The sequence below is a fragment of the Bradysia coprophila genome (genome assembly GCF_014529535.1).
Source record: "Bradysia coprophila strain Holo2 chromosome IV unlocalized genomic scaffold, BU_Bcop_v1 contig_81, whole genome shotgun sequence".
In the NCBI taxonomy this organism is placed as follows: Eukaryota; Metazoa; Arthropoda; class Insecta; order Diptera; family Sciaridae; genus Bradysia; species Bradysia coprophila.
In genome coordinates this window covers 4,078,162-4,101,856 of record NW_023503375.1, presented here as the reverse complement: position 1 = coordinate 4,101,856, position 23,695 = coordinate 4,078,162, and the positions used below count along the sequence as shown (strand labels likewise).

The 23,695-nt window shown below is 38.4% G+C and overlaps 3 protein-coding genes across 4 annotated transcripts; 1 reads left to right on the top strand and 2 right to left on the bottom strand.

Moving 5' to 3' along the window:
* The first annotated feature begins 282 nt into the window (after positions 1-282).
* On the top strand, positions 283-18,551 carry LOC119072508 (titin-like). Its single transcript, XM_037177751.1, has 6 exons — positions 283-1,064; positions 10,656-15,396; positions 15,456-15,663; positions 15,728-16,001; positions 18,074-18,183; positions 18,247-18,551. The coding sequence occupies exons 2-6, from the start codon at positions 10,660-10,662 to the stop codon at positions 18,540-18,542; spliced, it is 5,625 nt and encodes a 1,874-aa protein (XP_037033646.1). The 5' UTR covers positions 283-1,064; positions 10,656-10,659; the 3' UTR covers positions 18,543-18,551.
* Positions 1,367-3,414, bottom strand: LOC119072517. Of its 2 annotated transcripts, none has more exons than XM_037177762.1 (2): positions 2,446-3,414; positions 1,367-2,371 (listed from the first exon to the last, which is right to left on the bottom strand). In XM_037177762.1, the coding sequence occupies exons 1-2, from the start codon at positions 3,298-3,300 to the stop codon at positions 2,114-2,116; spliced, it is 1,113 nt and encodes a 370-aa protein (XP_037033657.1). In that variant the 5' UTR covers positions 3,301-3,414; the 3' UTR covers positions 1,367-2,113. The 2 variants fall into 2 exon arrangements, with proteins under 2 accessions (XP_037033657.1, XP_037033656.1); XM_037177761.1 differs by having other exon boundaries at positions 1,367-2,383; positions 2,446-3,411.
* Positions 18,552-18,700: 149 nt separating the features above from the next.
* On the bottom strand, positions 18,701-21,318 carry LOC119072510 (transcription initiation factor TFIID subunit 5). Its single transcript, XM_037177753.1, has 8 exons — positions 21,159-21,318; positions 20,919-21,098; positions 20,121-20,857; positions 19,914-20,050; positions 19,520-19,851; positions 19,405-19,461; positions 19,111-19,345; positions 18,701-19,041 (listed from the first exon to the last, which is right to left on the bottom strand). The coding sequence occupies exons 1-8, from the start codon at positions 21,315-21,317 to the stop codon at positions 18,824-18,826; spliced, it is 2,055 nt and encodes a 684-aa protein (XP_037033648.1). The 5' UTR covers position 21,318; the 3' UTR covers positions 18,701-18,823.
* Between the last annotated feature and the right edge of the window lie 2,377 nt (positions 21,319-23,695).

Sequence of the window (23,695 nt, the reverse complement as noted above, 5' to 3'; positions counted from 1 at the left end):
ATTTTAGACGATATTATCGTCCAGTGAAGTGTGAAAAATTTTTATCGTTCTCATCGATATTGACCTTGCAGAAATGTTGCCTCTTCGTGACAAGATTATTCTTACTCAGCGTACAGGGAACAAATAACAAATGAGAAGGAAAATGAAACATTGAACTTTATTTAGGGAAAATGACGTCACTCTTTTTTACCGACACATTTTCTTATGGCGTGACTTCACTTCTGTATGTCATTTTCCAATGAATCCAACTGCCTAATTACAGTCGGTAAATACGATCCATCAAAATATAATTACAAACGTTCCAAAGTGAATATAATGAAACGGTAATTCAAGCCATCACATTGCATAGGTCAACAGTCAACACTCTGTTGGAAAGTTGATTTTATTATTATCTTGCAATACTCCGCACGGTACCATCACATTCGATTCTGATGTTCCGCAATTCACAATGGGAAACGGTTGCATTTAAATTTTCTAAGTCTCAGAGTATAATGAAAATTGAGCAAAAATAAAAACATTCGGAAAATCGCCTTACCATCTAGTACTGTACAACGAAACAAAATTTTTTGTTCTTTTCTTTTGTTTTGGTTTTTCTTTACGCTGTTCCGAGAGCCAAAAAAATTGGAAAATTTTCAGAAACAGTCAAAACGATGAGTTAGTTAGTTACTAACCGTTGAATGAAAAGCTCTAAAATATCGCAGACAAAAAATATTTATTCGTTAAAATCGAAAACTTTAATTTGGTTGTGGTGTGAAAAAGTGTTACGGTGATTTTAATAATCATTTTTCTTTCAAAAGAAAACAGAAAATATCTGAAAATGTGTCGCTTGGCATGTTGATATTTTGTTGGTATTAAATTAACTTTTTTTTTTAAAAGCGAAGGAGGAATAATTTTGTGTATTTTTAAAATTATGTAAGATATGGTGACAATGAACCAATAAAGGATTAAAATAAAATAATTTAAAAAAAAATCGATCCTCGAATCTCGTTGGAAGGGGAGATCTTTTTCCCGATTTAATTCAATCGATTAATTTTCTTATTAAATTTCATCAAAAATCACGAAATGTAAGTAAAAAATTGTATAAATGCAATTCATGCTCATGAGCATAAAATGAACAATTTTTGGACGAAATAAAATATTTTTTTTTTTAATTAAAAATGAAATGTGGTCTGGCATTCTCTGGTATCCATTTGACTGGTTCTTTACCTTTGCACTTATGTTATTTTCAAACTTAGATGTACAGTTTAAACTTACGAGAGTGTATTTTCGTACACACGTTAATTGTAGTCGTAAAAAACAATTATAGAGTGTAGAGTAGGCAAAATGGTGAACGCTGAAACGAACAGTGAAACCAGAGGAATTTTTGTTTTTTGTTTTATTTGTTTTCTGTATTCTTTCAGTCAGTGACGAAAATAATACGAACTCACTGAGTTGGAATGACAATTGACATTTTAAGTAGACTTAGCCGTTGGGTGTTTGCTCGACCAGAGACTATTCGAGCACATATTCATGAATTCGATGGTGAAATTTTTTGAGATATAATCGTTACAATCTGTTAGTGATAAAACATTCGCTTGATATTGTTCCGATTTGTTGATAGTTATCAATTGATAATATTATTGTAACTATTACCAGATGGCGTAGAGTAATAAATACTCATTATTTCTTGCTTTGTAAGCATACTAGTAGGAGCAGGGCTTATTCATATTTCTGTCGAGAATTCTGTCATTAATTTCAACAGATTTCGCTAAGTTTTTGAATTTTCTTATAAATCTTGACCCACGATGAGTTTTGTTGAATTTTTAATAGAATGAAGAATGAAAGATTTTGGTGGAATGCATAAATTTCACGACCAAAAATTGGTAATTGTTTAAGAACATCTTAAAACATGTTAAATGAGATCTTTTTGTTTGTAACAACGCTCAAATACGACGTAAAAAACACCGTGTTAAATGAATCAATGCTTTTAATTCTCAAATTCATTAAAACCCATATACGTGCATGAAGAAATGACGATTATGAGACCTATTTCCCAATGTGTTTGTCCAACCCACTCCTCTCCCAAAACGTTTCTGTACTTTATGGATAGCCCCTTTTACATATCAATTCAAAACTACTGAAAGCAACCTTCTTGGATCGCTTCCGCTTCGGTTTGAAGAATCTTCATCTCAATGTCAATTTCGAGCTGGCGACGTTTGCTTGGCGGAATTTTATCCAATTTCCGAGCAATATTCAATGCAAACTCTTGGCTTTCATTCGTTGGTGTCCAGGCACTACATGGACGTGAAGCTGTTGACATACGATCTGTTGGTGTTGATGTTGAAGCCATGTCGTCTTGTATCATCTCATCATTTGACAAAGTGTGTGCATCCTGTAGTACGAACTGAAATATTTTATGAATTTTTTTTGGAATTGCCATTTTTGTGGAGAGACAATTTTACTCACTTGAGGTTGACGCCCATTCTCTTCGGTTATATTATTCACTTCTTCGTCATCTTCGTTGCTACTGCCGATTTCAGTCGGATTTTCGCAGACAGCAGGTGACTGGTTATTTCGAAAAATACTGGGAAAAATTCCACCGCACAATATTTCCATAATTCTGCGAAACTCTCGATCAAGCGTCTCGCTTCGTATCGTTCGGTTAAGTTGTGACTTCGGTATCATGTACCGGACTACACATTCTGGTAGTATATCACCTCCATAATCCTTCGAAAGTCGTTCTTTGTGTTTGTGTCCTTGACCAACATAGCCTTTTCGTCGCTCCACGCAAATATTAAGTGCCCGGCTCAGTTTTCTCATCATATCGTAGAAAATCGCTACGATTTCGCAAACTTTTTCATCGATTTCAATGTCGTTACGTTGAATGTAATTTTTGTAGCATTCAAACAAAGAGTTGCTTGTGACATGGGTTTCACCATTGCAAAACACACAATGTTTCAATCCTGTATGCACGTTATGATTGATTGCCATGTGTGATAAAATGCATCCGCAAGGCCCGACCAATGGACAATATCTACATTGTAGGACACTGTTACCGTATTGCTTTGCCACTGAATAATGGAAATATCTGAATTTTTCGAACTGACGAAACTGCAACAACTGTCCGAGTAGCTTTGGCTGCTGAACCCCTTTGATTCGATCGTATAATTTTATGTAATAGTTTGCATGAAAATCCACAATGTACATGAACTGAAGTGCGGTGAAATTATCTTTTTCCGAACAATTTTCGAAGATTGGATAGATCGGCAGATTCTGCAAGTATTTAGTGAGTGCAGCTACCGCCATATTCGGTTCAGCCATGTTTAATTTACTATATCCACTATATTGACAAACTAATCGCAATAAACTTGAACTTGAATGACGTGGAAAGGTTTTTAGTGGAGAGCTTGCAGCTTGATTTAAACGCGGACAAACGAATAATACTGAACTTAAATTGCTTAGCGAAAAAAATCTAATAATTCGTTATCAAAATTAATTCACTCACTCAACGATAAGCGATATCTGCTGAAGTGGAGGCTACAGTATAGGCAGATTGCAATTTACTGCAGTGAATAATTTGACTATTTACATAAGAAACCCGTATCGACACTATCGATTCGATAGAGAAAAATTCATAAATCAATCGATGCAAGAGTGCAAGCTCGTTAATCGACTATGTATGAGTGGCGAGTGAATCATGACATCACTCTCCTAGCTATATATGTTCACTAAAAACCATCGTTATTATTATATAAAATCCGTGTGCTGAAAGTGAATAAGATGAAGGAGATCTCGAATTCATTTCTTGAGATTCGGCGAAGTTCAATTGATTTTTATTTCCAATTTTTAATCTCTGGTTTCAATGTTTTCACTCGTTTCCACTTTAAAACTTCCGATATATTAAATCGTTTTTATCAGTCGTCAAGTGTGACATTTTGAACAATAAGATATGGTTCGCGAATGGAAAGATTATCTACAAAAAAGAGGAAATGAATTGTAAATTCCATTATGGTTACATACGATCTATACTGCTTAGATTAGTGGACATACGAGATAAGAACAGGAACCGAAGAAAACATCAATTCACCGTAGAGTGTTTAAAGAGATTGTTAAAAAGAGTTTGTCCCCATCGAACTCAGGTAGTTTGACTGGTTACTTTGAATACCCTATACCATTTTCGAAAAAGTGAACAAATTGACAGTTCAAGACAGAAAAATTCTATTTTCTCCCCTTAGGAAAGAAAGTGCTGCACTGTTCTCACTATAATAGTTACTTACGAATCCGCTGTGGACGGTAGATTTTGGGAAATTTTGAGAGTTATAGCCCGAAAGAAGTGATGTCGAGGACCTAAATTTCGAGAAAGATTCTGAAATTCTGAATTCTGCCCAAGGCGGGCCGACAACGCGCGTGAGTGTAGCAGCTTCAAGCGTATAAATAAGCACATACAAACAGTTATGATTGTTTGTGTTGATCTGCTTAAAAACAGCTGAAGCAAATATATGCCGAAATTTCAATAGAAGCATTGAATATTGAAAATAATACAAATTTATTGATTATTATCGTAGATGAGTTGAATAAATGTTAGCTCCACATCGTCATGACTCATTTCACCTTAATCAAAGAATTCCAATTGAGATTTGAACCAACCACCAACACAATACACCTAAAAGAAATTTCTTTGTGCATGTGGAACATTCGTAAAATAGGACATGGGACGACGCTAGTTTACCTTGAAAACTACAAAACCATATTCAGCTAAGTGGTGAAAACGTCAACAAGATCCATGCCATATTCAAATCAGAGAGAACAGACGCTCAGCGTATGCTAGACTGTTCGAACGACATTGTCTGGTCTGCATATACGAGCAGTTCTAGGAAGAAGCAGGCGGTATCATGCCCGCACGTTAGTAAGGAGGACGGCGGAGCATATTTACAGCAACTTTTTGACTTCTCCCACTTTACTCAAACGACCCCCAAACCAGGATATCTGGAATCTCGGAATCCATACGAGTTCAACGAGCTATCACACATTACTGCAGCTTCAAAATTGGCCGAGATATTGAACTTCGAAACATTGATGTTTGTATGAAAATAAGCAAAATTTCGTTTTTTCAGATAACTGAAATCGCCTACGTTAGTTAGTTAGTTAGTTAGTTAGTTAACTAAACGTTTCTATAGATTTTCCTGAAATTTTGGTTATAGGCTAATAATGGCCCAAAAATAACAATGGAATGTTCAAAAGTTGGAAAAAATCCATATCTTGGGAGCTGGAGCTCCTCAAAGTCTCCATATGCAAATGTCATATAAAAACCAATTTGTATGTGTTAGTGTGTGTGTTTTGTATATTTTAGTGCATGATATGGATGGTAATGTGGTGAAAGGTGTCTGTTGTTTTTGGATGTGTTTCTTGTTGGAAATTGTGTGGATTATTAAATATTAACTTACACCAGGTCGGTTCCCAAATTTTGGGATGACAGATGATTCCTCTGGCACTTCCTAACTTCTATCGGTTTTTTTGATGGATTCGGGTTATGTTCGACATAAGTGAGGTGTTCCAAGGTTGGTTCCTAAATTTTGGGATGACAGATGATTCCTCTAGCACTTCCTAACTTCCATCGGATTTTTGATGGATTCAGGTTATTTTCGACATAAGTGAGGTGTTCCAAGGTTGGTTCCAAAATTTTGGGATGGCAGATGATTCCTCTGGCACTTCCTAACTTCCATCGGATTTTTTGATGGTTTTGGGTTATTTTCGACATAAGTGAGGTGTTCCAAGGTTGGTTCCTAAATTTTGGGATGACAGATGATTCCTCTGGCCCTTCCTAACTTCCATCGGTTTTTTTGATGGATTCGGGTTATTTTCGACATAAGTGAGGTGTTCCAAGGTTGGCTCCTAAATTTTGGGATGACAGATGATTCCTCTAGCACTTCCTAACTTCCATCGGATTTTTTGATGGATTCAGGTTATTTTCGACATAAGTGAGGTGTTCCAAGGTTGGTTCCTAAATTTTGGGATGACAGATGATTCCTCTGGCACTTCCTAACTTCCATCGGATTTTTTGATGGTTTTGGGTTATTTTCGACATAAGTGAGGTGTTCCAAGGTTGGTTCCTAAATTTTGGTATGACAGATGATTCCTCTGGCACTTCCTAACTTCCATCGGATTTTTTGATGGATTCGGGTTATTTTCAAAAGAGGTGTTCCAAGATTGGTTCCTAAATTTTGGGATGACAGATGATTCCTCTGGCACTTCCTAACTTCTATCTGATTTTTTGATGGATTCGGGTTATTTTCGACATAAGTGAGGTGTTCCAAGGTTGGTTACTAAATTTTGGGATGACAGATGATTCCTCTGGCCCTTCCTAACTTCCATCGGTTTTTTTGATGGATTCTGGTTATTTTCGACATAAGTGAGGTGTTCCAAGGTTGGTTCCTAAATTTTGGGATGACAGATGATTCCTCTGGCACTTCCTAACTTCCATCGGATTTTTTGATGGTTTTGGGTTATTTTCGACATAAGTGAGGTGTTCCAAGGTTGGTTCCTAAATTTTGGGATGACAGATGATTCCTCTAGCACTTCCTAACTTCCATCTGATTTTTTGATGGTTTTGGGTTATTTTCGACATAAGTGAGGTGTTCCAAGGTTGGTTCCTAAATTTTGGGATGACAGATGATTCCTCTGGCACTTCCTAACTTCCATCTGATTTTTTGATGGATTCGGGTTATTTTCGACATAAGTGAGGTGTTCCAAGGTTGGTTCCTAAATTTTGGGATGACAGATGATTCCTCTAGCACTTCCTAACTTCCATCGGATTTTTTGATGGATTCGGGTTATTTTCGACATAAGTGAGGTGTTCCAAGGTTGGTTCCTAAATTTTGGGATGACAGATGATGATTCCTCTGGCACTTCCTAACTTCCATCGGATTTTTTGATGGATTCGGGTTATTTTCGACATAAGTGAGGTGTTCCAAGGTTGGTTCCTAAATTTTGGGATGACAGATGATTCCTCTAGCACTTCCTAACTTCCATCGGATTTTTTGATGGATTCGGGTTATTTTCGACATAAGTGAGGTGTTCCAAGGTTGGTTCCTAAATTTTGGGATGACAGATGATTCCTCTAGCACTTCCTAACTTCCATCGGATTTTTTGATGGATTCAGGTTATTTTCGACATAAGTGAGGTGTTCCAAGGTTGGTTCCTATATTTTGGGATGACAGATGATTCCTCTGGCACTTTCTAACTTCCATGGAATTTCTCAATGGATTAGGGTTATTTTCGATATAAGAGAGGTGTTTCAAGGTTGGTTCCTAAATTTTGGGATGACATATGATTTCTCCGGCACTTCCTAACTTCCATCGTATTTTCGATGGATTTGAGCTGCAGTCGACGTGAGATGCTTACAAAACTAGTGACCCTTACCCCTAAACTTCCAAAAGAACTGATATCCCCCCAAAAAACCCAGAAGGGTAAATGTGACGCAAGTCCTTTAACTTACTTACAAAATAACTGATATCGCTGAGGGTGACGCATTCTGCGCCTGTACGTAAACTTTTTATCAACCGAAAAGTGACCCAAAAAGTTTCAGAAAGAAAATTTGACAAAAAAAAATTGCGTCACAAAGTGGCAGATGTTAAGGTAACCATGGCTACGAAAATAGGACAAAATCCGTCGGGAAATAATGGAATTTAAACGGAAGAAGGACGAATCATCTGCCACTTTGTGACGCAATTTTTTGTCAAATTTTCTTTCTGAAACTTTTTGGGTCACTTTTCGGTTGATAAAAAGTTTACGTACAGGCGCAGAATGCGTCACCCTCAGCGATATCAGTTATTTTGTAAGTAAGTTAAAGGACTTGCGTCACATTTACCCTTCGGGGTTTTTTGGGGGATTTTATATCCTCCTATGATTGAAAATTATAAAATTATAACTCCGATGATAACTAGGTGCTCGATAACATTTTATCATTCTTGTATCAACAGTAGTTATTATTACTGAATGATATCATTAACACAGAGAAGTCTAGCGTCTACGTCATCAGACACTCAAGTTAGCAATACAAGTGTCTAAGAAATTTTTAAATTGATTAAGTGCATTTGATTCATTTCTCGAATGACTTGCTTGAGGAAGTAAATATTACCCATTCGACTGTATTTAATATGCCTGTGTAATATCGTAATAAAATCGTATTCTAAAATTGCAAGACTGTTTTCAAAGCCAAGAATGAAATATTTTCGGGTGATATAATAATTGGCTAAGTTAAATTTTTTCTGCATTTTGTACCCAACATTTGAATGTCATGAACACAAGAACATTATTCTTTTACACTACTGTTGTTACGTAAAAAATGCCATAAAGACAAAAAACAAACGAACTCGCATATAATGTGAACATTTTTGAGACGTCTCTTATAGCTGAAAAAATAAATAACTGAAATAACCACAATAGCACCGCTTACCGAACCATCACAAAATCGAAAATTTCGTTTAAATTTAAAATGAAAATAAAAGACAATCGAGTGTTGCGTAAGTAGTTCTTCTACGAGTGAAATTGATGACATGAAATCTAAAGAAAATAATAAGAAAAGAACGGAAAGGAACATTGGATGATATTGTGAAAGATATAAATAAATTGATGAAGAAGAAAAACACTTTTCTAGCTTTTGTTTTCTGATATCGTATTAAGAGACCGTCTGTAGTCATTACTCTGCTTATTTTATTAATCTTTTTATTTTCTGTGAATTGGAAGTGTGTGGCAGGGACGTACTTAGACTCTTTGACGTAGACCGTATAGGGTGACCAATTTGCGAAATTATAAAATCAAAAAGTACTGAACGTACGGTGTTATCAGCTTATGAGTTTGATTTTGTTCAGTTTGGTGACCAAATCTAGCTAGATTAGAGTTTTAGGATGTTGTCCTCTTGAAAAGCAGAGAAGTCCAGAATAAAATCCTTTGGTCCTATAGGTACCGAGCCTAACTTTTACTACAAATTTTAGTCCTTGCCAAAAGGAGGTATGATAAATGATATTGAGTTAAAGGGTTGGAGTCATAGAACTGTGTAAAAAGTTTACCTCACCTCACCCAATACTTTTAGAAACATAATTGATGAAACAGAAACACCGAGAAGTAAGTCCAGCTGGACCCGTTAGAAGTAAGGGTGCGCGTGGAATAGTATGAAATCTATAAGTAAGGTCTTAAAAGAATTAGCATTTGAAAAAAGTCGATTTGAAGAATTCCTACGAGAAGAATGAACGATTGTTTCTACACCGACCTCGGCAATCATTTTCCTACGTTTCTGTACTTTATATTTAAATTGTCTCGTAGACGGCCAGATTTGTACGACCGTAAACATGAAACATTTTCCTCTGTCGGAAATAGTTGAAATAATAATTAAAGAAACGTGAATACCTACAAGTCACTTGTCAACTGATTAACATCGAACGGAATCTTGGGAACATATGTGTTTTCAAACAAAAATAAACTAAACGACGCGATTTAAATGCTTTTACATGCAAATGGAAAAGTTATGTAAAACGGAAAACTGAATTTAAATATCGAATTCATGGTGAATGCGTCTAACATAAACCAAACAGGTGAATCAGATTAGAAAAGGAGGATGGCCCCAATTATATTCAGTTAATGAGTTGTACTGAAAATGAAAACTAACAAAAAAATGAACATTCATGGTATGACCCACGCCAAAAACAGATAATAGTCTGAATGTCTGTTTTACATGTACATCAAATTGGTAACTTTTCTTTGATTTTCCACCTGTAAAAAGATGATGCTAAACTAGTGTTAACGATCGTTTGATCATGTTTACACCTACTCGGAACCACATTTTTTTCTTAGCAACGTTCTTGCTGATCATTCACTGTTCGCTGCTGATTGAAATAACCAATTTCGGAAACGCAGACGAAGACTTGAGGAGGGAATCCAAATGAGAATCGACATACTAAATCACTCATTATTTATGTAACACCGCCAATATTTACTTTGAATGGATGCCTAAATTCAATGTTTGCGAGTTGATTAGTAGAAAAACAAAAACAGATGCTCCGAGTGATCAGACTACAGAAAAAAAAATATTTCTACTATGTGTGTAGTAATGTAGTATAGAGGTATACGTCAGCCACAAAGTGAATAATAACTTAATTGATTTTATGTTAAAATATATGGTACCACCGACTTGTAACGTTTGTTTTCTTGGCAACAAACAAAATAAATATAGAAAAGCATTTTAGTTGGATGTTGTTACATGAGAGGTTTTCGAGGTTTAAAGCGAACGCTGTTCGTATATAAACGCAAAAATGCCAACATTTGACCATGACATTAAATTTTATTCAACTTTATTGATAACAATAAATAGTAGGACTTAAAAGCATGTTGTGTACAATCACAAACCACTGCAAGCTTACCGATCATTTCCACAGAATAGATTGGATTTCTACTTTACTCCAACTTTACTCCATTTATCATAAAATGGTAAATGCCTTAACGATTTCTTATCGATTACAGGAAAATTTCCAAGATATAATGTCAGGGAGCATGCTCCAAAGGATCCTTGATCTGGGCTCCTGATTCTCAATTGAAGAAGCATCCCAAAACTTTAATCTATCTATCTGAGAACATGCCGTCACTACCAAATCATTAATAATTTTGTCTGTTATTCTTTTCAGAATCATGCCACGCAACAAGAAGAATAAAGGAAATTCTGGATCGGCACCAGCGCCGAATAAAGCCAAATCACCAGCCGAGACGAAAGTGGTTGAAAGTGCTCCAGTTGCAGTTGCTGCACCCGTTGAAGCAGACACTTCGAACGACGAACTTAAAGCTCGTTTAGTAAACGCAAAAGAGCGTTTGCATCTTCTACAAGAAGTTATTGTTGGTATTGGTGATCCACGGTCCTCCGAAACAGGTATTGATGCAGCGAAAGATAAACTGAGTTCTATTCAGGACACTGTGGATTCTGTAAAAGCAACATTACTGGAAGTTAGACAAGAGACGGCCAGATCCGTAACACCAGAAGGCTCGCAGAGCGGTACTAATAAACGAAAGAAGAACAAAAAACATCAGAACCAAAATCCACCGCAAGGTTTTGTTGCACGACAACAGCCCGAATCCGTAGACACCAAAGTTGAAACTAAGCCAAAATCAGATGCTTCCGAAAATGAGGGCTCAGCCAAGGAACAAGAAGATGGAACTTCTACTATTTCTAAAAAGAAACGGAACAGAAACAGAAAGAAGAAAGGTCAACAAGAACAGAGTCCAGATCCTGAAGCACTTCCTCAAGTGCCGAGTGTAGTTGATGAACCTGTCGCTATACCGATTGATGAACCGAAAACGGAGACCAAGGAAAACACCCCAGAAGGAAATAAATCGAAAAATAACAAAAAGAATAATAAGAAGGGTCAGCAGGGATCACCGAACGTTGAGAAAGTTGAGACTGGCACCACCGTTGTTGAAGATGTTAAGCCAGCTGTTCTAGAAAAAGACCCAGTGGTAGAGGCCAGGTCGAACAATCAAGCTCCCTCAAATAATAAAAACAAAAATAAGAATAAGAAGCCCGAAAGTGCCAGTAATCCCACGGAAAAATGTGACAAGAACACTGACGATCAGAAAAATAAATCGAAAATCGAAGATGATGCCATAACGGAGAGTAAGGCTGATAAGCCAGCTGGTGAAATTTCTAAAGAAAAACCAACATCGGGCAAAGGAAAACAAGATTCACCGCCTCAGAAAGAAAATCAAAAGAAAGCACAAGACGAGAATGCTAAAGCAAAGGATCAAACAAAACCGAAAAATGACCAAAAGAAGGAGCAGATAGCCGAAGAAAAACCAATCGTAAGCAATGAAAACGTCTCAAAGTCAGATAGTTCTAAGGCACCTCCAGAGAAGAATGTTAAGACCACAGCAGAACCACAAAAATTAGACTCACCAAAAAGTAAAAAAGACAAAAAGAAAGGACAAGCCACGGATAGCAAACAGTCTCCCTGCAAAGTGGAAGAACAGCAAACTGAAGCCGAAGTCGTTGAAGTGAAAAATACAGCACCAAAAGACGAAGTTAAAAATACTCAGCCGCTCGAAGTAAAAACTCCGCAAATTGAAAAAGACAGCAATCAAATTCAAGCGGCAAAGCCAGAAGAGAAGGTTGAAAAGGCTCCCGCTCCAATTGAAGAAAAGAAAGTTTCCGATGCTACAAATTCACAGTGTCAGAAAAACAAGAAAAACAAACAACAGGTCCCCACCAAAACTAGTGAAAAACCAATAGAATCCCCGATTGTAGAACAGGTAACAGAAAAAATATCAACTGAGATTCAAAAAGAAGAGGGAGAAACAGTTGTTGAATCACCTATCAAAGAGAAGTGTTCTGCAGAGGCGCTACCTTGTATAGTTCAAGCAGAAGCTAAGGCAGTGTCAGTTGACAAGAAAATAATTTCACAGGTCAGTGAGGTTGCCAAGGCAACATCTCCGGAGGATTTAGCAGTCAAAATCGAAACACCAGTTGCTCCAAGTGTTATACCAACTCTTCCCAAATTAGACTTTTCCCAAGTAGTCAAGGATAACAAGGACAAGATACCATTAATGGAAATTAAAGTTTCACCAGTAAAAACGACTGAAACTACCGATGAAACCAAGCCAACAGAACTTGCAACTAAACCTTTACCAGAGTTATCTGTAACCGATAAGCCGTTGGTTGATTCTGTCAAAGCTATAGATGTTGCAATCCTTCCAACGTCTACCGAACAAGTTTTACCTAAAAAACCAGCAGAAAGTAAGCCTATTGAAACCACATCTAAGCCTACTTCAGAGCCAGTTTCAGTGCCTAAACCTGTAGCAGACGAATTTATTAAGGATACTTTGCCTACAGCAGATGTTTCAGTGGCAGACACCGTTAAATCTAAAATAGATGCACCAACACCAACAGGGAGCGACGCTGCAACGAGCGCTAAACAAAATAAAGCTAAGACCCCGGAACGTAAGGGAAATCAAGTAAATGTAAAAAATGAACAGAAGAAGCAACCACAAGTAAAAGGCCAAAGTCCGAAACAGAAACAAAATGATCAAAAGCAGCAGCCTAACAAAAAAGACGATGTTAAACAAAGTGAAATTGCTAAAGTCGATCCAGAATCAATAGAAACTTCTGCAGTTCCTGAAAAGCCAGTTGCCGAAAAGGCAGCTCCTGAGAAGACAGTTCCCGACAAAGTAGTTCCTCAAAGTGTAGCTGCTGAAACAGTAGTTCCTGAGAAAATAAAAATAGAACCCGCTGCCGCTATATCTTTAACTGAAAATAAACCGAAAGAAGAAGTTGCAGCAAAAAATGTTCAAAAAGAGCAACCCAAACCTGATGAACGTAAGTTAGATACGAAACCAGCACCCAAGGTAGATACTAAAGAAAAAGAAGGTTCACCGAAAAAAACAGATGAGAAACAATCCCAAATTGTAAAACCCGATAATAAAGCACCCATTTCACCCATTTCACCTGATACTAAAGCAAAGACACCCGAACAGGCTCAAGTAAAAGAAAACAAGCCAGAGGGTTCAACATCGCAAACTGCTCCTCAAAATCAACCACCACAAAAACAAGAACAAAAGACCGAACTGTCCAAAAAGGATCAGAAAAAGCAGAACAAAATGAAAGGGAAAGCTCCACAACCACCTGACATACCGATGGACATGAGTCTACTATCCGCATCGATGATAGATCCAACTGCTGCGGATGAATTAATTTCACATGAAGAAAGTGAAGATCAATCGTCTCTTATTACGTCGGATTCAAAAAACGTGGCAGGAAGCGATTTTGTTCCGTCTGTTGATAGTTCATTGAAAGTAACTGCAGATGCAACAAAGTCGCTGGAATCAACTTTAACGGCACCGAATAATCAAAACAAAGTCACTGAAATCGAAAGAGAGGCAAAGAGCAGCAGTCCATCAAGTAGCAAGCGAAATAAGGACACAGCGAATCTGAAAGAATCTGGTGAAATGCAGGAGACAAAGACACAGGAATTGCCAGAAAAAAGTGCCCAACAAAAACTGGAACCTGTCCAATTTCCTCCCGTTAAATTAATGGATATTTTAGAAGCAAAAATGACGAGTCCATCTATTAAGCCTGGAAATGTTGCCGGTAACGTGAGAAAATTGCCTCGGGACAATAAACGAACAGACCAACTAAATGTGCAGCAGCAAAAATCTCGATCCAAATCCCCAAAGGAAAATATGGCAGAGAAATATGTTAAAAATCAGAAGTTGGCCTCCGGAGATAGTAAGAAGCAAGCCACTCAAAACTTGAAAAATGAAATCTTAAAAGCTGATGTCGGAGCTGTAATGAAACCGATAAGCAAAGAAAAAGAGGTAACAGAACCAACAGTGATTGATGCCAATTTAGATGATTCGAAGCTTACATCTGGCACGACATCAACAAAGAGTGCAGTGATTGAAGCTGAACAGGTTGGCAATTTGAAAGAGTCTGACGCGGTTGGTAAACAAAAAGCTGAACCGTTGCCAAAAGATGCTTCAACAAGCGACTCAAAATCGCAACAATCAACCGATGACGGTAAAACCGGCACTGCAGTAGGTGCTAAGAATGAATCTTCAAACAACAAACCGAAAATTGCTCCAAAACCTGTTGTTGCTTCTAAATCTCCGCCGAAAGTTACAGATCGTTCGAAAAAGTCGCCAGTAAAGACTACAGAGAATAAAACTCCAGGAAAAGACAGTCCAGGAAAAGAAACGACGATGCCATCGAAAACACCTGCTCAATCGAAACCAATCCCACAATCGAAATCATCTGCCAAACCATCACCACAAGTAAAATCTCCGTCGAAACCCACATCACCCCAGACATCTACACCAAAATCACCACCATTGCAAAATAACGATCCTCAGTGTGCAAAAAAACCGGAAGTGCCACCGAAACCCAACGTATCCAAGACATGTCCGAACAAAACTTCACCTGCAGCAGCTGCTCCACCAGCAGTGACGACACCACCACCAATACAAGACGAAGAAGAGGAGTTTGTTGAGTACAAATTTTCTCCACGTCCAGTTTTCATTGCTACAGCATGTCAAATATGTAAGGTACCGCTAGATATACCGAATCCTTGTAAACTCTGCCAAATGGTCTCGTACTGCTGTGACGCGCACGAAAAAGAGGATCAATTAACTCATGGACCGCTCTGCAGCGCCATTCAAGAAATTGCGAAGAAGAGAGGCGGTCACATCTATAACAACGCCAGGATACTAAACGATGACGACTATCGAAGTCTTCGTGTCCATACGTTAAACCTTTGCGAAAATTTCGTAAAAAGACATCTGATGCCATTCGAACGAGAGATATTGCTGTTTCCGAGGCTATGTTGCACCGGCTCGTGTCGTGAATGGAGACAACAATCGCTGATTGAATGCCAGCAGTGCAGACAAGTAAACTTTTCATGCGTTGCTTGAATCGACTCTGTTTGATATTTTTATTCCGAATTCAGGTATCTTATTGTGCAGCCCATCCGGAACATTTACCTCCGCAACATGAACAGTGGTGCAATTCGTTCAATTTGTATCAAAAGATTGTTCTTCGTCAGAAAAATTTCGGACGCATAGAACCCAGTCTACCGTCGAAAATCATGCTGAAGCCGTTGGACCTTTCCGACAACATCGATAACGTCTTTAAAATTTTGTACAAAAATTACGGCGGTAAGACCCTCCATCACTACACAAAGTAACAATTTCATTTCATGAAACAATCAATTTTCTGCAGCAATCAAGGATGAATGTATTTATGCAACCCTGACCCAATTGGCAACAGCTCCCTTAACAGCTCTATATGCTGCACAGAAGAATCAACAGGAAATTGGAGAGGTGTACACAATTCATCTGGTCGGAGCCGAGTTGCAATTCGAGGCGGACACTCTAGACAAATGGGAAACATTCTTCTTACATTTGGTGCCAACATTGGTCGAATGCAGAGTGGTATTCGTTGGACCGGAGTTGAATGCCGAAAATTTACCATTGGAAATACTCAGTCGAATAAGGTTGATTGAAAATACTGTTCAACCCCATAGAAAGTGCGAATTGGGATCTCTGAGAATGTGAAAGATAACCCGTTCGAGAACTAAAATCTTGGGATTGAGAAAATTCTAATTTGATAGACTTTCTCTCTTGAAAGATAAACGAAATTAAGGTGGAGAGGCTCTTGTTGAGTGAAGGTCATTTTTTAAAGCTTTGGAATGTAGTTGAACATACAAAAAAGCACAGACACAGTAGCAGTTATTAAGAACGTACAATACACGTTGAAAGTGTAACAAGACTTTCAAATATTAGGGGTAAACCATTATGGTTCGTAAAGTTTGTAAATATGGCAATTTCGTGAACTTTTGACATTTGTCACATATATTATGTCACAAGAATACGAAATGGCCATACTCACGAACGTTGAGAACCATAATGGCTTACCCCTATTGGTTCAATGGAAATGAAGATTGAGCTACAATGCCGCCTCTTGTACATAAGTCGAGTAATTTGTCGATTTTCTTAAAAGGAAATGTAAGCCCAGAGCAGCTGTACATCAAACTTTCTTCTAGAAACTGCAGAGTATAACTTAGGGCGCGCATAGGAGAAGCTCTAGTCTAATAAGGAATGGCTTTCTTAAGAGGCATCGGTACTTAGCTAAAATTGTAGCCTACATTTGTGTGCCTCATATTTCATTTTTGATATCTTTCCATCAGAATTCTTTTTCAAAAATGTACGACAGCAATTCCGACAACGAATGTGCTTTCAACAGAAAATACACTTGGTTGTAGCAGTTTGACCAGCTCTGAAAGTGTGCAGTTTAACGAAATTTTCATAAACTCCTCATTGTTCTCAGAGCTGGTCAAACTGCTACAACCAAATGTATTTTCTGTTGAAAACTAACACATTTGTGGTTGTTATTGCGGTCGTACATTTTTGAAAATGAATTCTGGTGGAAAGGTATCATCAATAGTGATTTGTGTACTTGGTTTGATTGTATAAGCGAAAATAGCTTAAATACCAAACCAAGTACTCAAAAAAATCGAGAGAAAATTTCCAAAATTGACCTCGATTTTAACCCCAAGGCATGAACAAGTAAAATCCAGTATTTAAAAAAACGTCCAGCAAAGCATCGATGCCTCATAATTGTTTTCCTTCACAAAAACGAATGTTTTCCCGCCTAAATGTAGGCTACAAATTTGTAAAGAGTCAATTGCTTTTTATAGGCATATGTGCTTCGCTGAAAAGCATACATTTGGGCGTTTTTTAAACACTTGATTTTAATATACTTTTGCTGATACCTTTCTACCAGAAACCTTTTTCAATAATGTACGACCGCAATAACGACCACGAATGTATTAGCTTTCAACAAAAAGTAAATTTGGTTGCAGCATTTTGACCAGCTCTGAGAACAATGAGCAGTTTATGAAAATTTCGGTAAATTGTTCACGTTTCTCAGAGCCGGTCAAACGACTACAAAATCAAAACTAATTTTTATTTAAAGCTAACATTGCTAGCCTAACACATTCTTGGTAGTTATTGCGGTCGTACATTTTTGAAAAAGGATTCTGATGTAAATATATCATCAAAAATTAAATACAAGACACACAAATTTAGGCTACAATTTTAGCTAAGTACCGATGCCTCTTAAAGCACGCAAAAAGTGCTCCACTTGGAGAAACAGGTTTAAGGTTGGAGAAGTTACACACAAACCAATTTTTCCTTTAAACGTAACACACTTTTGCGTGCTTTAATGGTTTTACTCTTTCAAAAATCATCAATAAACGAAAACTATTCCGCCTAAATGTAGGCTACAAATTTACAAAGGGTCCATTGCTCTTAAGCTTTGTAGATGTAGCAACGGGAATCCCGTTACGGGATGATATTCTTTAAACGAGAGCGTATCGAAATATGGAAACGTTACTTACTTGGTGTAAGCATGGACTAAATATTTGGATTTGTATTCGACCTGCTTCGTTCACAACTTTCATTTTCGATTTTTTAGTGATCTGTTATTAGGTCTTCGCAGGGAGTGTCTCGCATTTTCGATCTGTTTCTTATGACAATGAATCCACTAATGGTCTATGCATTTCAGAATGTGCCGTACGTGTCGTCAGAATTGCCGGATTGTGAAATTCGATTTCCAATGTGGAATGTTGTATCACGACTACGCGAACAGCTCTGCGTTCACGAAGCCGGATTTAGGTAATTTTCCCCCGTATACATTGACCATAAGTCAACAATGTAATCGTTCCCATCCATTTACAGTGTGCTTTTTCAATCCCGGACTATATCGTACGACCGGATTCAATGGTCTCGACACATGGCCACTCACCATCAAATCGGCAGCGTCAATGAACTGTCCCATTCTTGTCACATCGTACACTGAAGTGGAATCGCCGCGAGATTTTGATCGCATCCAGAAGGAATCCGATCGTCCACTGACTGTGGTGCAACCGTCGCATATCAATCCATTTGCATCGCAACGACCCGAACGGAATTTCATATCGGACGAAGTGGCACCGATGATTTTTAAGAATTTTTTCTGTTTTTGTGTTAAATGAACCGCATAATATCACCACGGGATAGAGCAGTTAGTCGGATCTAAATATCATGGTTTTTTGGGTTGTTTGATTTGTTTGTTTGTCACTTTGTGGTTGTGCCTTCGATCCGATCCATCTGCATTTTTCGATTTTGTCGCAGCCATCATTAAATATTGTTATTTCTTACAAAAAAAAGGTTTTTATTTCTTCATCATTTAGTCAGTGCGACTAAACTGCCACACTGTACCGTCTTGGACAATGCAATGATTTTTCTGACAAAAATTGGACCAAACGAACGAAAACTATTGTTGACTCCCCTCGAACATACCTACAGCTAGCAGTAAATTACGACGCGTAAAATGCAGCGCAATGAATGGCGATGACTTTGTCGGAAAGCTTCGCAGCAGATACGGTTCACCGTCACGAACATCAGGATTATGCGAAACGTTAACATTTTCCCCGTTGATGTCCTCGCAAAGCTTTGTGAAATCCCACAGCCGTAACGTACAGTCGAGGGAACCTTTGAATCAAATCGGACGTATTATATTTTCACTCTTCCTTCCACCCATCAATTATCCATTATTCTTACCAGTTGCCAATATCGTGCCGTCCCGACTGAAACACAACGAATGCACCGTTCCGGTGTGACCGCAAAACGCTGCAATCAGATGACCATGTGCCAGATCCCAGATTAGGACTCGATTGTCAGCTGAACCAGACGCTAAGAATCGACCGCACATTGAAAATGCCAGTGAGTAGATCGGTGCCTTGTGACCGGTCATTAAACGGAGATAGTTTCCAGAGACGCAGTCCCATAAGCGAACCTAAAATTTGGGTCTGATCACGCCGAACGTTAATTTACAAATGTCTCCGTTACACATACCGTTCGATCACTGGAACCTGTTGCGATGTAGTTGGAATTTGGATGAAATAGGACGCACTGAAAAAATCACAAGAAAATGTTACTTTAACGCCAGAGTGTCAGAGACTTCGCTTACATCAACATCCGAATAATGTCCAACGAATATGCGCAACGGCTGATTATTGTCCGTCGCCCATAATCTAGCCGTTTTATCATGCGAACATGTAGCGAAGTAGTGACCATGCGGCGAGAACCGAATATCCCAAATCGGATACTGATGTCCACGGTACACAACCACACACGTCCATGTGTGCAGCGACCATAAGCGAATGGTTGTATCTTCCGAGCACGATAGCATCATAGTCTTATCGGGCGAATACGAGCAACGATACACCGGTCCATTGTGACCCAAAAATGTACGGCATGTTTCGGCTGTTCGGTCGTCCATCATACGGACTAAGACATCGTCTGAACAAAAACGGAAGAATTGAAATATTTGTTGTACAATTACTCATTTGGTCATACAGTACCAGCATCACGGTCGATATCTTTCAACTGTTCGGCTGGCTTCATTTCGCGTAGCTTTGACGGGGTCAATGACCATATTTTAATGATTGAATCCGCAAATCCAATGGCTATGAGACTGGAATCGTCAGATATTTCGGCACTGCGAGACGAGGAAAAAACATATTTTTTAGAACAAGGTTCGGATGAAGGCATCGCTTACAATCGCTTACCAAGTCACACTATGAACAGCATTCAATATCGAATAGAAGCACACTGACGGCAAAGTGTCGGCACTCAAGCAAACCCGTTTCGATGCTTCACGCAGCGATTTTATCTTTTCCTGCTTATCGATGTCTTTCAGTACCGGCAACGGCATTCGATCATTGGCCGGTGCATTCGGATCTGTCTTTGACTTTTTCGAAAACAGTGGATCCTTCTTCGCTTTCTTCTTTTTCGGTTTATCGGGCGCATCCGGATCCAGATCATCCTCCTCCTCCGGTTTAGTTTCCAAGAATGTATTGAAATCTGGTTCCTTCAACAGGCCGTAGTACACTTTCACTTTGTTATCCTGTCGTCTAGCCTCGCCCGTCATCGCACCGGCAGTGGCCTCACATTGGGTCTTGTTCCTTGCGACACCTTCATACAGGTCGAAGTACAGATGTTCGTTTACGATGTTCATTATGACGGACTGTTTCTTCTCCTGCAAGTGTCGCTTCAACAGTGACAATGTGTCCCGCGATATTCGTATGATGAATTCATTCGATTTGAAGGTATCGGTGAGATCGTTTCCACTCATTTCGTCACGTTTGGTGACTATCGCTAGCCTGGTAATGTCATCTTGATAGTAGTACTCCTGCTCAGGTCCGAATTTCTCCATCAACTTTTTGGCCTGGGCTTCATGATTGTTGTAAACCAGTTCAAGGTACATGTGAACGAAAACTGGATACAGGATCATAGCCAATTCGTGCTGTCAACAATGTCAATCAAGATAAGCATCAACTCTCCACCGGCATTTCGTTAAAACTTACTTTGTATATGTCAAGTGATTCGTCGACGAGGTGGCGCAGTTCCAAATAGGCCGTCTCATAGGTGAGTGGATCGCCTTCGCTTTTATAGGCTGCTAGAACGCTACTCACTTCCGATTCGGTCTGTATGTTTTCCGGAACATCGGCCAAGTTTGCTTCTTGCCGCAAAATATCCTCGGTCCCCTGAAATGTTCGAATGGTTTAAAGTGATGGTAAGAGGTCCACGTACTGCGGTTTCATTACTTTTAAATTATATTTCCTCAGCAGCTGCATCACGGCTAACAATTCACTTTTATTATCCGCCATCGCGTCTATTTGCCTCGATATTCGGCCAAAATCAAATAAATTTCTCTTGATCAAGCGCTCGTCAATAAACAAAATTTTTAGGATGAGAAATGTCATGTGTCAAACAACAAAACATTAAACGTTGCAAACGTTGTAAACTCGCAACGCGTATTTCATTTTTTTGTTGATAGATGGAGCGCTTGTTTTGAAGAGATTCAAATTTTGTCAACGGATTTTTTTCTTACACCAGAAACAATAGTGATCGTAGTGAGAGCTACTACTGTTTTGCAAGGCTATAAACTTTGGAGAGGTCACACAGATAAGTGTGAACGCACCACGTCTGATGATTTTACATAACAAAATTCCCGCATAGAGGGAGGTGAAAACGCTTATTTTACAGAGTGCGGTGAGTCACCAAAGTCTTGCTATTTTGTATGATTTGTTTTTACTTTGTTAAAATTTGTATGGACGGATTATTTTGAATTTCGACTGACCGAAATCGGTGGTCAAAAGTCGAAAAATGGGGTTTCGTAGTCCGGAGTTCATTTCCGTAAGGTGATGAGGACACGGGCGTGTATGGGTTCGTTGGAAAGCTGACGTCGAGTACTCCTGGGGCAAATATTACATTCATAAAATCTGATGATAAATGGCCGAAAATATGACTTCCGGAAAATTTATCAAAATCGATGTAACCTCGGTGAACTTTGATGAGTGCTGTTACCTCACTAATGCAATTATTTGATTAAGTTATTACTTTTTATGAATGTGAGGACCTAAGCTTTACATCGATACGCATATTTAGTAGTTTGGCGTAGTGAAACATACAGTTTTCATCTGTTACGTAGTCACGTACAAAACTACTGAATATGGGTATGGGTATCGGTGTTAACACGTTCGCGATCCACTTTCATATTGGAACATTCGCAAAAACATAGTTTTTTGCTATAAGTCGATATATATAGCTGTCTCGTTCTATTTTGATCGCCAACGCACGTAGAATGTGATGTTATACTGACCAATGAAAGTACAGAACAGGTATGGCCGATCGGCAAATTCACCTTAAACGCATTCATATATTATGTCAAAATAATATGAAAATGAGTGTGTTTGAGTGCGTAAATCAAATTTTTATGTCCTCCGGGCGAACGATCGACCATACCTGTTTTACACTTTCATTGATACTGACAACTCAGAAAAACGTCAGTGCAATGTTGTGTTATGCTTACCTTTTTGACATCCGTTTTTGTTTTTTCTTTTTTAAATAAAAGGTTCGTAACAATTAACAGATGAAATCAAACGTGGTCTCTGAAAATAACAGATGCTTAAACTTTCAACATTTTTATTCACAAATCAACAATTTGATACAAAGATTGGTTTTAGTGCAAAATGAATAAAATTTATCATCAAATTTTTTGAAGTTAATATTTGGGCAACAATTTGTGGAAGCACACACTTCCCACAGGCCTCCCGCTTTCGACCGAAAAAGCCAGGAAGTACTCCAGCCACCGCAATGATCATCTCGGCTTTACTGGAATCGCGCAGACGATTACCAGTACGCTCCAAATACATCGCCTGCAATTCTTCACACTTGTACTCCACAGCCGGCTGTGGAGTAGCGAGAATATTCTCCATAAATTGCGATTTGTTGAAATTTGATCCGTGACGTAGATACAGCTGCTTCGCTATATTTGCTAAACGGTCTTTTTTCATCCGAGATAAGCGTTGATCTTAAACAATACAAAAACACCACAGTCAATAAACGAATTACTGCGTTATAGATCACTAAAATGACCGCTGCGCTGGCGTGACGATCGACGGTTCGGTTTTGTGTGCAAACTAATGACAACCAACTTTGCTTCTAAGGGAATTCCCCGTATTTAGTTCATTTGCATTCATTTCAAAGAATTGGACGCACTCACTTATTCATTACTATGTGAAATTGTGAAGTTGGTTTCGATTAGACTTTTCCCCACCATTCCTCACGTTTCCGTCATCAGTTTCACCAAACGAAGAGATCTATTGTTTCCTGTCTGCTTTCCATCTCTTGTTTTACGTCTCTTACGAGGCGAAACATCCTCGTCTGCTTTACGTTTCTTAGCTGAACGTTCCATAAGCATTGTTTGGCCATTCATGCCTTCTTTTTTGAACTGTTTCACTTTCAGTTCTCTTGGGTTTTTTTCATGTCCATTTTCTTGGTTAATTCTGCAACAACACTTTGATGATTCTCATCGTCAGAATCACGGAGACACTGAGACATTATAACAAAATACAATTAACTGATTTTCGACGAAAAAACGTTTACTATTGTCCGATACAAAAAATGAAATGATTTTTTTTAGACACACAACAACAAGAGCCGAATTATCGAAAAGCCGTTCATGTACACACTGTGCATAAAATCAAAGGCTCTCACATAAGTGTTTATTAGAAGGGTAGTGAAAGAATGATCTTGGTTACAAACCATACTTTCAAAAATCCCATCGAAATATTTTGGT